Here is a 15,669-nt window from a genome sequence, read left to right on the forward strand (position 1 = left end):
TAAAAATGAATGATGAGAATATCAATTGAGCAATTAAAAAAAATGTTACTTGTATTTTAGCCTAAAATTTTTTGTTGTGTACTATTTTCCTTTTTAACCTATATTATTTAATGATACCAAACTTAAGAAAATGATGACTTGAAATTTGTACATTTCCATTTGAAAGATAATGTAATAAATAACAATCTTCTAAAAAGTTGGATTTTTCAAATAAGGCCAATAGTATAGGACAGAGAGCAATATGTACTAAAGGTTAGGTATTTTTCAACTTGGAATTTTTTTTTTTTTTTTGAGAATCACGTCTTAAGAATATATGCTTCCACATAAGTGATACATTTTTTAGGACATGTTTTTTATATAGCACACTTTTAAGTATACTAATAAAACATTATGCCCTTGTCTACACAAGTGCAATTATAATCCTAATACTAAATTTCTCTAAAGAATTATATAAGAAGTTTGCTTACTTTTTAAAAAAGTGCGTGCATGATCTACCATCTGTTTTTTGTTGTTGTTTAATAATAAAAATTGGGATTTATACTTTATGTAACACAAATACATTATGAACTTCTTTGCTCTAAATGAGACTCTATTCCAGTAATGCTTGTTTCAACTTATTTTTATTTATATAGTCTTTTAGATAAATATAGTTTTTTAATTTTTATTTATATTTTCTAGATATATAGTGAGCATTTGGATCATGTTTGCGGATCCACGTTCACGTTTTTTGTCTTTTTTTTTTTTTTTTTTCTTCTCCCAGTGCATGAATAGTAAAATCACATGATTTACTGAGTAGGAGACAAAATTTACTGTTTATGCACTGTTCACATACTGTTTACGGGTCCTACGACACTATTCATATATTAAAAATTTATTTTGTTACCGTGTTTTCAGTTTTTAGTTTTCAGTTTCAGCCTATAGTTGTACTTTTACACAACTTTTCTCCTAGTGTCAGCATCAACAGAACCGTGTGCCACCACCAACCATTCAAAGACAAACTACAAGATTTTGGATTAGAAGATAAATGCGTGTGTGGCTACTCTAAGCTCATCTAATACTCCTGTAAGAAAAACAATGGCTGAAGGAGCTTTGTTCCACCTTGCAGAAAAAGTCCTTGAACTGCTGCGTTCCGTAACTCTCCAAGAGGTCAAACTGGCCTCTAGTGTCAAAACAGAGATTGAAAAACTAACAAGCACTGTTACCACAATCCAAGCAGTGATTCTAGATGCAGAAAAGCAGAGTTCTCAAGACCATCAGATCAAAGATTGGCTCAGAAAGCTTAAGGATGTTCTCCATGATGCAGATGACTTGCTGGATGATTTCTCCACTGATGTTTTGCGACAGAAAGTGATGACAAAGAAGGTAAGCATTTTCTGTTCAAGTTCTAACCGGCTTACTTTTAGTCCTAAGATGGGTCATGAAATAAAAGCAATTAGGGAGAGACTAAATGCCATTACAAAAGATAAGGAGGATTTTCATTTTAGTCAAAGCTTCGTTGAGCCACAAGTCATGAATAGGGAAAGGGGAGCTTATTCTTTTGTATTTGAAGAAGTTGTTGGGAGAGAGAATGATAAGGAAGTGATTATAGAACGTCTTTTTAATGATAATGTTGTAGAGAATATTTCTATCATTCCAATAGTTGGCATTGGAGGATTGGGGAAGACAACCTTAGCTCAGCTAGTATATAATGATGAAAATGTGGACAAAAATTTTGAGCTAAAGCTTTGGATTTGTATCTCTGATATCTTTGATGTAAAACGAATTGTTAAAGAAAGTTTAGAACAATTGACAAAGAGGAAGCATGAAGGAAGCTTTGAGATCTTGGAAAAACAGTTTCGAGAAGGATTTAATGGAAAAAAATACTTGCTTGTCCTGGACAATTTGTGGATTGAGGATAAAAAGAAATGGCTTCTCTTGAGAAATTTGCTAATGGTTGGTGCAAGGGGAAGTAGGATAATCGTGACCACACGCTCAAAAAGGGTAGCATGGATAATAGGGCCAATTTCATGGTATGCTCTAAAAGGCCTACCTATAGAAAAGAGTTGGAGCTTGTTTGTAAAAATGGCATTTGAACAAGGCCAACTGCTAGAACACCAAGCCTTTATAAGCATAGGAAAAGAGATTGTGGATAAGTGTGGTGGGGTACCTCTCATCGTAAGGACAATAGCAAGCTTGCTACGTTCCAAACCTTCAGAAAATGAATGGCAATCCTTCAAAAACTATGAACTCTCAAAAATAACACAACAAGAAGAATATGATATTTCATTAACACTTAGGCTGAGTTATGATCATCTACCATCACACTTAAAGCAATGCTTTGCTTATTGTAAATTGTTTCCAAAAGATTCCAAAATTGATGTAAAAACACTTATTCATCTTTGGGCAGCGCAAGGTTTTATTAAGTTATCAAATTCAAAGCAATGTATTGAGGATGTTGGCAAAGAGTATTTTATGGTATTACTTTGGAGGTCTTTTTTTCAGGATGTAATAAAAGATGAATTGGGCAATTTAGTATTTTGCAAAATGCACGATCTCATGCATGATCTAGCAAATCTTGTGGCTGGGGCAGAAAGTACCATGTTAACTTTAAGTGAGGAACATATTGATGAAAAACTTCGTCATGTATCATTTGATCTTAGGTATTCATTGAGGCAATTCCCAATCCCCATGGTTAAAGGAATGAAAATACGAACAATTCTTGGAGCTAGTGTAGGGCAAGAGTTGAGTAAATTAACTTGTGATGCACTCATTTCAAATCTCAATTATTTACGCACATTAGATTTGAGTAAATTAAAGCTATGTATAGTGCCAAATTCAATTGGAGAATTAAAGCATTTACGATATCTTGATCTTTCTGAAAATGAAGATATTGAATTTCTCCCTAATTCCATTACTAAACTGTTGAATTTGCAAACATTAAAACTCAAGTATTGTAAGTCGCTTAGAGAATTACCGAGGGAAATTAAAAATTTTGTCAATCTCAGGCATCTAGATATTTTTGAATGTCAAAGATTGACTCATATGCCCCTTGGACTTGATCTTTGTACTTCTCTTGAGATACTACCACTTTTTGTTGTAAGCAAGGCTAAGTGTAGTGGTGGATTGAGTGAATTGAAGGAGTTAAGTAATTTGGGAGGAAGCCTAAGTATTAACAATTTGGGACATGGAAAAGATGACATGCTGGAGCTGGAATGTGAAGCTGCAAAACTGAAGGAGAAACAACAACTTCAACAATTGAAATTATGGTGGGACTCAAGGTGGGCTGAAAATAATTTAAGTTATGATGAAATGTCACTAGAAAAGCTCCAACCACATCCAAATCTTAAAGCTTTGAAGTTGTGGTTTTATATGGGTGTGATAATTCCAAGTTGGGTTTCTTCGCTCACTAATATTGTCGATTTGGAGTTCTATAGAAACAGAAACTTGCAACACCTCCCACCATTAAATCAACTACCTTTTCTAAAGTCCGTCATCCTTAAGTATATGGAAGCACTTGAATACATATCGAAAGATACTATTAGTAAAGCACTTGGTTCCTCAAAAACAACATTCTTCCCATCCTTATCTTCTCTCATAATGTATGAATGCCCAAATTTGAAGGGTTGGTGGAGGAAAGTTGATGGTAATGAGCCAGGCCATCTTTTACTACCCTCATTTCCTCGTCTTTCTTTTTTAAAGATTACCGAATGCCCTCACATGTGTTCCATGCCCCTGTTTCCATATCTCAAAGAAGGGCTTGTATTAGATACAACTAGCTTGAAGGCATTTCAGCAGACAATGAATATGGGAGCAACACAGAGTCCATCAACAACAGTGACGACATCAACCTCCGCAACATTAGAAGAGGTTAACGATTTAGAATCTCTTCCAGAGAAGTGTTTACGAAACCTCGTTTCTCTCCGAAAACTCTTCATTTACAACTGTAATGGACTCAGGTCTCTCCCTTGTAAAGGTATTCAACATCTCACCTCACTTCAAGAGATGGAAATCATGTACTGCAATGAGCTTGCGCTACTAAACGATGAAGATGATGGCATGCAATGGCAAGGCCTTAGGAGCCTCCGTTTTCTTCATTTAGAGAGAATTCCAAAATTTGTGTCTCTGCCAGATGGGCTTCAACATGTTACCACTCTAAAATATCTCAAAATTATTAATTGTCCTAATTTGATGGCTTTACCAGTATGGATAGGCAACCTCACATCACTAACAAAACTTGAAATTGACAAATGTCCGGAATTAGCATCACTACCTCAAGGGATTCACAAGCTCACTGTCTTACAAGAAATAATAATTACTGAGTGTCCCCTCTTACAACAAAGATGCCAGAGGCAAACAGGAGAAGATTGGCCCAACATTGCTCATGTCCCATATGTGTATGTGGATAATAAAGCAACACAAAGCTTCTTAAGGTATGGATCTATCTTTTAACCCCAAAATTTGAACCCTATTCAAAACTGCAATCGTGGGTCAAGAACTCAGTGGTAAATCATTTTTATAATATATATATATATATATATATATATAATTTCTTTGCTTTTTTATCCATCGAAACTTTAATTAGATACATGATTTCTTCAAAATATTAGAAGACAAAGGATATTTAAATTCATTCATTTATAAAAGTTTCAAACATATTTCTGTTAAGAACTTTTATTATTATTTTATGAATCTACATGTTGGTGTGAAGACTTACTTTAATAGTCAAATAAGAAAGAGAGTGATTGAATGAGTACAATTTGTTCGTACATGCACAATTTCAAAGGTAGATTGGACTGAATTTTATAAGTCAGGTTGCTAATGCTTAAACATGACTGTAGGAACTTTTTATTTTCAAATGGTTGAATCTTTTGGACCTAGTTGCACCTTCTACTGCTGCAGCCTCTACCTCATCTCCAAATACATCAGAGGTAAAATATTCTCATGATTTTATTGTGCTTAGCTTCATATATATTGTTTTCTGGCCAAAAAGAAAAGTTCCATGTTCTTTCTTTGGCAAACACAACGACAAAAAATTTGTTCTTGTGCTGAAATGTTCCATTTTATGGTGGATGCTTCATAACTTCCATTGTGTGCGGTCTCTGATGCTTCATTTTTTATGTGGCTGGTTCTTAACATTTGGTTGTGCTGTCTCTACGAAAATTGGGCAACAATGCAGAGGGAGCCAGCACACACTGAGTATGGAGGATTGTGTGATGGTGGATGAAGTGTATAAAGTTTTTAGGCCAAAGAGAAGCAGTTCGATTAAATGTCCCAAAAGTGGAGTAATTTGCTGCAAAGTGATGCAGAGGTAAAAGAAAATTCTGGCCATTTAATTATTCTTATCATTTTCGTGCTAATTGCCAAAAGATTATGTAGGAACCAATATCAACAATCTTCCTATAATCATTTAGATAGTGAATTAAATACAATCTGTCTCTCATGAATCTATTTCTGAGGGACATAAGACAAAATAGATTCTTGTTCTTCAATTGTTTTCCTTGTTGTTAGACTATTGCATTGTAGGGAAGATACTTAGAGCCTCTGTTCTTTTGCAGACCAATTGCTTTAATTTTGGACAACCATTATTTGAGTAAAACGAAACCATTTAGCGGATATTGATTAGTACATAAAATGATATTTAAAGTATTTTTTCCTCTAAGATGATGACGGTTCCATTAATCACACAACATTTCTCTTTGTGTTAAAATGAACAGTTCTCTACATTTTTAAACATTTAGTATTTGTATATTGGACTCTCTTTTTATTTTATTATTATTATTATTACAAAATCCATTGTTTCCATTCATGACCATATACGTAGATATTTGAAGATAACATGTTTCTCTAACTCATTTCTTATTCTTTGTCAGGGATAAAAGCCATAATATGGCTGTGAAGTTCACCATTGGATGGCCATCAAAAGGAAATTATACAACATTAAGTATACATAGAGCAATTTTGTATTAAACATTAAGTATACATATATCGCAAATTTTCTATTAAGTCTAGTTTTGAACTATTACAAAGAATATCACATAATGATGTGGATTGGTCATCCCCTTCCAAGCACACGCGTTCTTGTGTGTGGGGCCCACACTTCCAACTAGGGCTTGGTTTTGATACCATCTGTAATGACTCAAGAAAAAGCGTTAGCCACATCTGTGCTATACCTTAAAAGAACTAGTCATAATTGAAGCTCTATGTAGTTGTTAATAAAACCTAGTTCAACCTAGTATATGCCCGATGTGAGACTCATCACACAACCCATCTGTGGGAGGACTTTCATCTCGGCCCCCAATCAGGTATTGTTTACTTTGGGATAGACAAAGATCAACCTACGTCCCACCCGCACAAATTTGCTCAATCCCATATCGGGGAGAGATGCCCTCCACTCATGCCTTATAAGCCTTTGGCCTAAGGATGAGTATACCACTACGGTACACCCTTCCTTAGGCCAAAGGCTTATAAGGTAAGGGTGGGAGGCGTCTCTCCCCGATGTGGGATTGAGCAAATTCGTGCGAATGGGAGGTAAGTTGATCCTTGCCCATCCAAAAGCGAACAATACCTGATTGGAGGCCGAGACGAAAGTCCTCCCACACTATCAAATTGGGGCATCACATTGGGTGTTTTCTATACAAGTCAATATTTTGTGTTATTTTTTATGTGGTGAGGGAATTCTCTAGAAATAAATTCTATCAATATGTTTAAAGGTTCAAAACCTATAAAATTAAAGGGAAAAATGTTGAAAAAAGAATAAAAAAGCAACAGTTTTAATTGGAAAAAGGGAAAAAAAAAAAACATTATTGTGGGACCATAGAAATTGTGACCCTGGCCCAGTTTACCTTAAGGCCCAAGGCCCGAACTGAGGAGGGGTATAGTCGAGGACATAAAATAAAAGTCCAAGTAACCTTGAGATATAGCCGAGGATGACTCTGTCCTCGGCGTCCCCGAGGCCCTCCTAAAAGAAAGGGCAAGAACAACATAGGAATAGTTTTGGGAAAAACCTAAAATATCTGCGTTGATAGAAAAAGGACCCCTGGATAGTATGGCGACAAAGGACAAAGGGAAAGCTACCATTACTGCCATTGAATACTCTGCACCTGACATGACCATGCTCTTCAGCTTTTACAACCACCCCCAACCACTTTAGGTATGGGCTGATGGGACAAGTATCCATCCTGGAAAGTCGAACCCACACGTGGACGTTGGATGAGGGGTACAGGCTAATATAAAAGGAAAAGTAAGCAATCCGGGAGAGTGGCTGGGAAAAAAGGCCAAGAACCAGAGCCTCCCAGACCGTATCGAGCAAAAAGACTTCTCGAATGAAAATGGTTTAATTCTGTATGAACACCATAACCAACCACCGTTCGGTGACCAAGGCCTAGCCTTTCAAACCCACGCTCTACAAATTATATTGTTTGGGCCCTCAAAGTGTGAACCCAATACTATTTTGGGGCCGTCACGAATTGAGTCCTTACAATTGGCGCCGTCTGCGGGAAAGGCTTGTGCGTTGGCACTCCATCACTCTCGGCGGACCGTTGTTGTGCCCTAATATAAAGTCCCACTAGGGGCTATGCCTCGGAGAGTCAGTAGTACGGACGGTTCTAGGGGCCTCCAACCTCAGATCAACGTCCCGCACCTTGGCCGCGGACGGTTCTAGGGGCTTCCAACCTTAGATCAACGTCCCGCACCATGGCCGAGGGGCTAATCCCCCCATACTTAAAAAAGCTAAGTTTTGGACAAAACCAAGGTATTGCATGGTCCTCGGACTCAAACCTATGGGAAAACCAACTACTTAAAAACTAAGTTTTGGACAGAACTAAGGTATTGCATGGTCCTCGGACTCAAACCTATGGGGAAATCAACTACTTAAAAACTAAGTTTTGGATAGAACCAAGGTATTGCATGATCCTCGGACTCAAACCTATGGGGAAACCAACTACTTTAAAAAAAAAAAAAAAAAAAAAAAAAAAAAAAAAAAAAAAAAAAAAAAAAAAAAAAAAACACTAAGTTTTGGACAGAACCAAGGTATTGCATGGTCCTCGGACTCAAACCTATGGGGAAACCAACTACTTAAAAACTAAGTTTTGGACAAAACCAAGGTATTGCATGGTTTTCGGACTCAAACCTATAGGGAAACCAACTACTTAAAAACTAAGTTTTGGACAAAACCAAGGTATTGCGTGGTCCTCGGACTCAAACCTATGGAGAAACCAACTGCTTAAGGAGAATTCTAGATTGCTCAGACCTACGGAATGAAGATCCCGACCTGACCTCGGATCATCAGTTTTGAGGGAACTAATACACACGAGCGTTTAAGTTCAGTACGATCGTACTTCAATCCTCGGACCGAATGCCAAAAATGGCGAAGGCTAGGAAGGATATTAAGAAGATGGCAAAGCACCCTAGTACTTGGCGACCCGTATGGGCAGCTCATTTTGGGTTACCCCTCCTCGGATGATTACCTCCTATACAGTCCCGAGCATTCAGCTGTCATCTTGGTTAGTCTTAGGTATGTAACCTTTATCAGGTCGGCATTATTGTGCCGGATAGTTTCAATAAGCTTGGAATAATATCTTTTTCTTAGCAAGGGCCTCGGCTCTAAGTATCGTTTTTCTTTTCAGGTCGGCGTTATTGCGCCGAATAGTTTCAATAAACTCATAAAGATATCTTTTTCTTAACAAGGGTTTCGGCCCTAAGTATCATTCCGAACAATGAAAAGAAAAAATCATATAATAGCACATCCATTCACGGCATAAATATTGCAGAAAAGAAAGAATACATAGAATAAAATAATGTCAATTTTTATTAATATAAAGAAGTAGTACAGCGTACAATGAGGGACTTAAACAAGCCAATACAGGAAGCTAATTACGAAGGCAAAAGTAAAAAGATACAAAGAAACGATAAATCATTCTGAACTCCGCTCCAGTGGCTATTATGTATGAGAGGGTGAGCCCCTTTGATGGATAAGGAGAAGAAGAGGAAGAAGTAAAAGCACCAGGATGGATCCAGAGATGAGAAAGAAGAAGAAGGGGAGGCAAAAGGAGGCACGAGTGAAGGAAGAGAGGAAGAAGCGGGGATACTTAGTCCTCGCATCATCCCTGACTCCTAACACGCTGGTGCCATATTAGCTATGCTCGAAGGAGAGCGGATGGTACTGATGATGAGTAACCCCAGCTCAGTTGCACCGAAAGCTTGATGCGATTAGCACCTGCTTCGGATTTTGGCTGAAGGAAGGTGAGAAACATCTTGAGTCTCTGCCTACCCTGCCCTGACCAAGCCATCTTAAGCTTCGGAGGGACACGGTGCTTCTGGAGAGGATGTGGTTCCTTCACCCCCGCTTTTACCTCAGACATATCACACTCTAAGGTTTGATTGTGCTGATAAGGAAAACTTTGAGCACAGCTTGAGGTTTAAGGCTTTAGAAAGGTTAAAGGGTCTCTATGCAAAGGAAGTACCCTCTTGTCTTGCTTCTTATATGGAAGGTAAGTTCAATGGCATTTAATCCATACAGGTTTCCAAGAAGAGCTGCAAACGAGATAGTGTCCATTCAGCTCCCCAACGTCATCTATAACCGTCAGATTTGGTTGGCCTCGTAAAGGAAAGTTATTAAAGACGCGCCTCGTACACGGGAACGACAGGAGCACATCGTGAGTAAATCTATAAGAATGTCTCGTAACCCGGCTCATTTTCTAGGCAGATGAAGAGACACCGACATTAATGCGGGACAAAGCTGGGCAAGTCATGATACAGGCCCGACATCACCAAAACCCTCCTCCCCGACCAAGAGGTCGGGCAGCAAGATTTTGAGGGGTTATTGTGTGACCATAGAAATTGTGACCCTAGCCCAGTTTACCTTAGGGCCCAAGGCCCGAGTCGAGGAGGGGTATAGCCGAGGACATAAAATAAAAGTCCAAGTAACCTTGAGATATAGTCGAGGATGACTCTGTCCTCAGCGTCCCCGAGGCCCTCCTAAAAGAAAGGGCAAGAACGGCATAGGAACAGTTTTGGGAAAAACTTAAAATATCTGCGTTGATAGAAAAATGACCCTTGGACAGTATGGCGACAAAGGACAAAGGGAAAGCTGCCATTACTGCCATTGAATACTCTGCACCTGACATGACCATGCTCTTCAGCTTTTACAACCACCCCCAACCACTTTAGGTATGGGCTGATGGGACAAGTATCCGTCCTGGAAAGTCGAACCCACACGTGGACGTTGGATGAGGGGTACATGCTAATATAAAAGGAAAAGTAAGCAATCCGAGAGAGTGGCTGGGAAAAAAGGCCAAGAACCAGAGCCTCCCAGTCCGTATCGAGGAAAAAGACTCCTCGAACGAAAATGGTTTAATTCTGTATGAACACCATGACCAACCACCGTTCGGTGACCAAGGCCTAGCCTTTCAAACCCACGCTCTACAAATTATATTGTTTGAGCCCTCAAAGTGTGAATCCAATACTATTTTGGGGCTATCACGAATTGAGTCCTTACAATTATTATTGCCTTTCAAAAGAGATAAAAAGATTTTATTAATCTTCATGAATATTTGTATATAAATAATAAAATATAAGGATAATTACATAATAGTATAATACATTTCAAACAATAATATTATTTTCAAATTAAACTCTAAAATTTAGGTGCATATATCATATATGCGTATAATATAGTTTTAAAAATATTACAATTTGATCATTTTGTTAAGTATTTACCAAATTATCATAATTTACTTGTTTCAAAAATTGGGAAAGGGGCTATGCTTATACAGGAAACCAGACAATGTGACTAAACTATAAAACTCTTGATAGTATTTTACTGTATAATTTTGACAAAATCGAAATATTAGGTTCAATTGTGTAAATTGTAATAATTTATTTATTAATGAGCTTATATAGTTAAATGAAACCTAATTATTTATTAGGCATGACAAAATTATCCCAAACTAATGACTTAACCCAACCTAAGATGACCCTTTTGGGTTAGGTTGGTTTTAGAGCTATTATGGGTTGGGTTAGGTAAAATAAAAAAAAATAAAAAATCAAGCCAATGAGGTTGGTTTGTGTTGAAAAATGCCCAACCCTGAAGCCATACACATTCCTACTAATTCCATCAAACAAATGTGTTCTTTGTGTGTGTGTGTATATATATATAGTTGAAAAGGGTAGTAAATGTTTTTTGTTTTAGCTTATTTTATAGATATATTTACAATTTTCTAATGAGAAAATGATGATGGTGACAAACGATTTGTGGGAAGGATGAAACTTATAAACACAAATCAATCTTAGAGGATATAATTTGTAATTTAGTTTAAAATTTTATGTATCACTAACTTAATAGATCCATTAAATACAACCAGCAAACCCATTTCCAATTCACCGACGTGTCAAATATATAATCATTAGTCATTCTCAGAATATAGGTGCAAATCACCTTCTTGAAAATTATAACATGATGTTTTTTCATTAAATTATTTAAAACCTTTGAATTATTAAAAACCAGTGACAAAACTTTAATATATATATATATATAGAGGATTCTGGCATTTTACCCCTAATTTTTTTAAAAAAATAGCAATATGCCCCTGTTTGCAAACTATATAGGAGCGTGTCCCTGTTTCGATACTCGATTATCCTAAAATCGAGTTCAATTAAATACTTGATTTGTAGAAAATCGAGTTATGCCCGATCAAACTTAAAAAAAAAATATTTAAAAAAAAAAATTTCCATGGAACTCAAGTTTCAGGAAATCGAGTTCCATGCAAAAAAAATTTTTATAAGTGTGATTGCCCTATATTCAGGGAGCCCTATAGTGGCGTTTTAAAGCCCTATAGTGACGTTTCAAAGCCCTATAGCGGCGTTTCTCTGCAAAATTTTTTATAAGTGTGATTGGCCCATATTTAGGGTGCCCTATAATGGCGTTTTTAAGCCCTATAGTGACGTTTTCCTGCAAAAATTTTTTCTAAGTGTAATCGCCCTGTTCTGGTGCCCTATAGTGGCTTTTTAGGCCCTATAATGACGTTTTTAAGCCCTATAGTGACGTTTTAGATCCCTATAGCGGCGTTTTCCTGCAAAATTTTTTATAAGTCCCCATACCAGTTCAAGGGGTCCTATAGTGGCGTTTTTAAGCCCTATAGTGACATTTTAAAGCCCTATAGCGGCGTTTTGGAACTCAACTTCCCTAAAATCGAGTTCCATGTTTTTTTTTTTTTTTTAGTTTTATTCGGCATAACTCGATTTTCTACGAATCGAGTATGTCAATGAAACTCGATTTTAAGGTAATCGAGTATCGAAACAGGGGCATATCCTTATATAGTTTCGAAATAGGGGTATATTGCTAAATTTTTTAAAAATTAAGGGCAAAAGGCTAGAATCTCCTATATATATATATTAATATATATATATATATATATATTTTTTTTTTTTTTTATGGGAAAAACTTTAATAGTTTAGTATCTATAAGACTATAACAGCATTCTCAATATATATATATATATATATATATAAAATAATAAAAGACTATAACAGTGTTTTACTTTAAAGACTTCTCATTTTCTACGTTGGCGGCTATTAAAAAAAATACATAGTTAGCTGTTTCTTTCAATTGTCGTTTATTTAAACAAACATAGTTAGCTGCCTTTGTGGAAAGATTCAACTGCTCCAATTATCTTGTCTTAAGAACATGTATTGTTAATTTAAACATTGATGTAATTTTTCAAAGCTGGACACAACAACAACTACCATTCATCGCCTTCGCTAATCCACAAACCCATCTAATATTCCTGAAAGAAAAAAAAAATGGTGGATGGAGCTTTGTTCCAACTTGCAGGAAAAGTCCTTGAACTGCTGGGCTCCATCACTCTCCCGGAGGTCAAACTGGCCTTTGGTGTTAAGATTGAGATTGAAAATCTAAAGAACACTGTCTCCACAATCCAAGCTGTGATTCTGGATGCAGAAAAGCAGAGTTCTCATAGCCATTTGATCAAAGATTGGCTCAGAAAGCTCAAAGATGTCCTCCATGACGCAGATGACTTACTGGATTCTATCTCCACTGAAGTTTTGCGGCACAAGGTGATGAGTGGAAACAAAATGACAAAGGAGGTACGCATTTTCTTTTCAAGTTCAAACCAGTTTGCTTTTAGTCTTAAGATGGGTCACGAAATAAAGGCAATTAGGGAGAGACTAAATGTCAATGCAAAAGATAAGGATGATTTCCACTTTATTCAAAGCTCGATTGAGCCACAAATCATGAATAGGGCCATAGAAACTTATTCTTTTGTACTGGAAGATGAAATTGTTGGGAGAGAGAATGATAAGAAAGAGATTATAGAATATCTTTTCAATGACAATGTTGTAGAGAATATTTCTATCATTCCAATTTTTGGTATTGGAGGATTGGGCAAGACAACACTAGCTCAACTGGTATACAATGATGAAACTGTCAAAAAATATTTTGAGCTAAAACTTTGGATTTGTGTCTCTGATACCTTTGACGTACAACACATTGTTAAAGAAATTTTAAAACAATTAACAAAAGAGAAGCATGAAGAAAGCCTAGAGATGTTGCAAAATCAGCTTCGAGAAAAACTTAATGGAAAAAATTACTTGCTTGTCTTGGATGATTTGTGGAATGAGGAAAATAATAAATGGCTTCTCTTGAGAAATTTGCTAATGGTTGGTGCAAGAGAAAGTAAAATAATAGTGACCACACGCTCAGAAAGTGTAGCGAGGATAATAGGGGCAGTTTCATGGCATGCTCTAAGAGGCCTACCTAAAGAGAAGGCTTGGAGTTTGTTTGTAAAAATGGCATTTGAACAAGGTCAACTACCAGAGAACGAAGCCTTTATAAGTTTGGTAAAGGAGATTATGGGGAAGTGTGTTGGGTACCTCTTGCCATAAGGACTATAGCAAGCTTGCTACGCACCAAAGCTTCTGAAAATGAGTGGAGATCCTTTAAAAGTTATGAACTCTAAAAAATAACTCAAGAAGAAGAAAATGATATTTCATCAACACTTAAAGTTGAGTTATGATGATCTACCTTCGTACTTAAAGCAATGCTTTGCTTATTGTAGATTGTTTCCAAAAGATTATGTGATTGATGTAGAGACATTGATTCATCTTTGGGCAGTGCAGGGTTTTATTAAGCTATCAAATCGAAAGCAACATGTTAAGGATGTCGGTCAAGAGTACTTTATGGAATTACTTTGGAGATCTTTTTTCAAAATGTAAAAAAAGATGAATTGGGCAATATAGCATGTTGCAAAATGCACGATCTCATGCATGATCTTGCAACTCTTGTGGCTGGGACGGAAAGTACTATGTTAACTTCAAGTAAGGAAAATATTGGTGAAAAAGTTCGTCATGTATCATTTGATCTTGAGGATTTGTTGAGTAATCTAGAGGATTCATCAAGGGAACTTCCAATTCTCATGGTTAAAGGAATGAGAATACGAACAGTTCTTGCACTTAGTGTAGGGATAAAGTTGGGTAAGTTTACTTGTGATGTGCTTGTTTCAAATCTCAATTATTTGCGCACATTGGATTTAAGTAAACTAGTCACAGACCCGCGCGTTGCGCGTGATTATTTTTTATGGTGATCTCATTATTATTATTTTGTAATTTGAACTAATTTAATGAAAAGTAATGCATTTCATAATCATATTTATCACAAAATAATTTTTTATTATTGTAGAATTGTTTTATTTAAAATTTGAAACCTTAATTCTACCATAGTTGGTTGACTAATTTTTACATCTCTAAGTCAATTAAACACGTTTTGCATGCTACATGTAAACCTTCTTTTCCATAAGGGTTGAAATAACGTGCGTAATATTTTTTTTTTCTATGGAAGTTAAAAAGAATAAAATTCACCTTGTCTTGATGTTTTCTAAAAATTAAATTTGGAGATTCTCTTTCAATAATTGTGAAAATTCCATGCAATAATTCAGAAGATAATACATGTTACATGTTCATGCTTTGATTGTGTAATTGTATGATTGATTTGGGTTGTAATTTATAAGTTGAATATGGTGGTGTATATCTAAAATGGTCTAACTATGTTGTTTAGGATATTGAATATAGTGTTGTGTGTGATTTATAAAGTAGCAACGGTTGTAGTAATTAAAAATTGGTTTTTCATTGTCTTTTAAGATAATAAAAACCTTACATCTACTTTTTTTTTTTCAAATAAAACCTTTACATATTTTTTTAACGTGAATCTTTATATATACCTTAATAAGTAAACCCTATACATTTCATTTTCTTAGATGCATAAAAAAAAAAAAAACATCTATTCCATAATAATAGTGGCTAATTAGTTTTTTCATGTTTCCATTTATAACGTTTCTTAATATTATCAATTTTTACTGGCTGTTGATTTTCATAATAGAGGCATTAAATGAGAGTTAAATTCTTCGAACCTTTCATTAGATTTTAAAAGTCATGGTGTGTGAAGAATATAAGCATTTAAGGACTTTTTTATATATTTTATTATTTATAAATAATGTTAAATGAAATGTAAAAAAAAAAAGATTTTGAAAATTTTCATCTTTATTTCTTATATATTTCTATTATTATTGAAGAACGATTTCCTTTTAGTTTTGATAATAAATATGATTTTCTAGATTAGAGTTTGATTAGTTTCAAGTTTAAATTTTGTATGATTTTATTTAATTGTTGATTATATGATTT

At 35.7% G+C, this 15,669-nt stretch overlaps 2 protein-coding genes and 1 long non-coding RNA gene across 3 annotated transcripts in view; all 3 read left to right on the top strand.

Moving 5' to 3' along the window:
* Positions 1-1,074: 1,074 nt before the first annotated feature.
* LOC126722479 (putative disease resistance protein RGA4) lies at positions 1,075-3,851 on the top strand. The gene is made up of 2 exons (XM_050425636.1): positions 1,075-3,622; positions 3,775-3,851. The coding sequence occupies exons 1-2, from the start codon at positions 1,075-1,077 to the stop codon at positions 3,849-3,851; spliced, it is 2,625 nt and encodes an 874-aa protein (XP_050281593.1).
* A 2-nt stretch (positions 3,852-3,853) lies between these two features.
* Positions 3,854-5,987, top strand: LOC126724216 (uncharacterized). The gene is made up of 4 exons (XR_007654804.1): positions 3,854-4,409; positions 4,818-4,907; positions 5,156-5,287; positions 5,850-5,987. It is a non-coding gene; the product is annotated as an uncharacterized LOC126724216 (long non-coding RNA).
* A 6,775-nt stretch (positions 5,988-12,762) lies between these two features.
* LOC126724202 (putative disease resistance protein RGA4) overlaps positions 12,763-15,669 on the top strand; it is a 213,346-nt gene continuing 210,439 nt past the window's right edge. The window contains exon 1 of the transcript XR_007654784.1: positions 12,763-13,080. The gene's annotated coding sequence lies outside the window, so the exon portion shown is untranslated. The remainder of the gene's footprint in view (positions 13,081-15,669) is intronic.

Source organism: Quercus robur, chromosome 4, assembly GCF_932294415.1.
Source record: "Quercus robur chromosome 4, dhQueRobu3.1, whole genome shotgun sequence".
NCBI lineage: Eukaryota > Viridiplantae > Streptophyta > Magnoliopsida > Fagales > Fagaceae > Quercus > Quercus robur.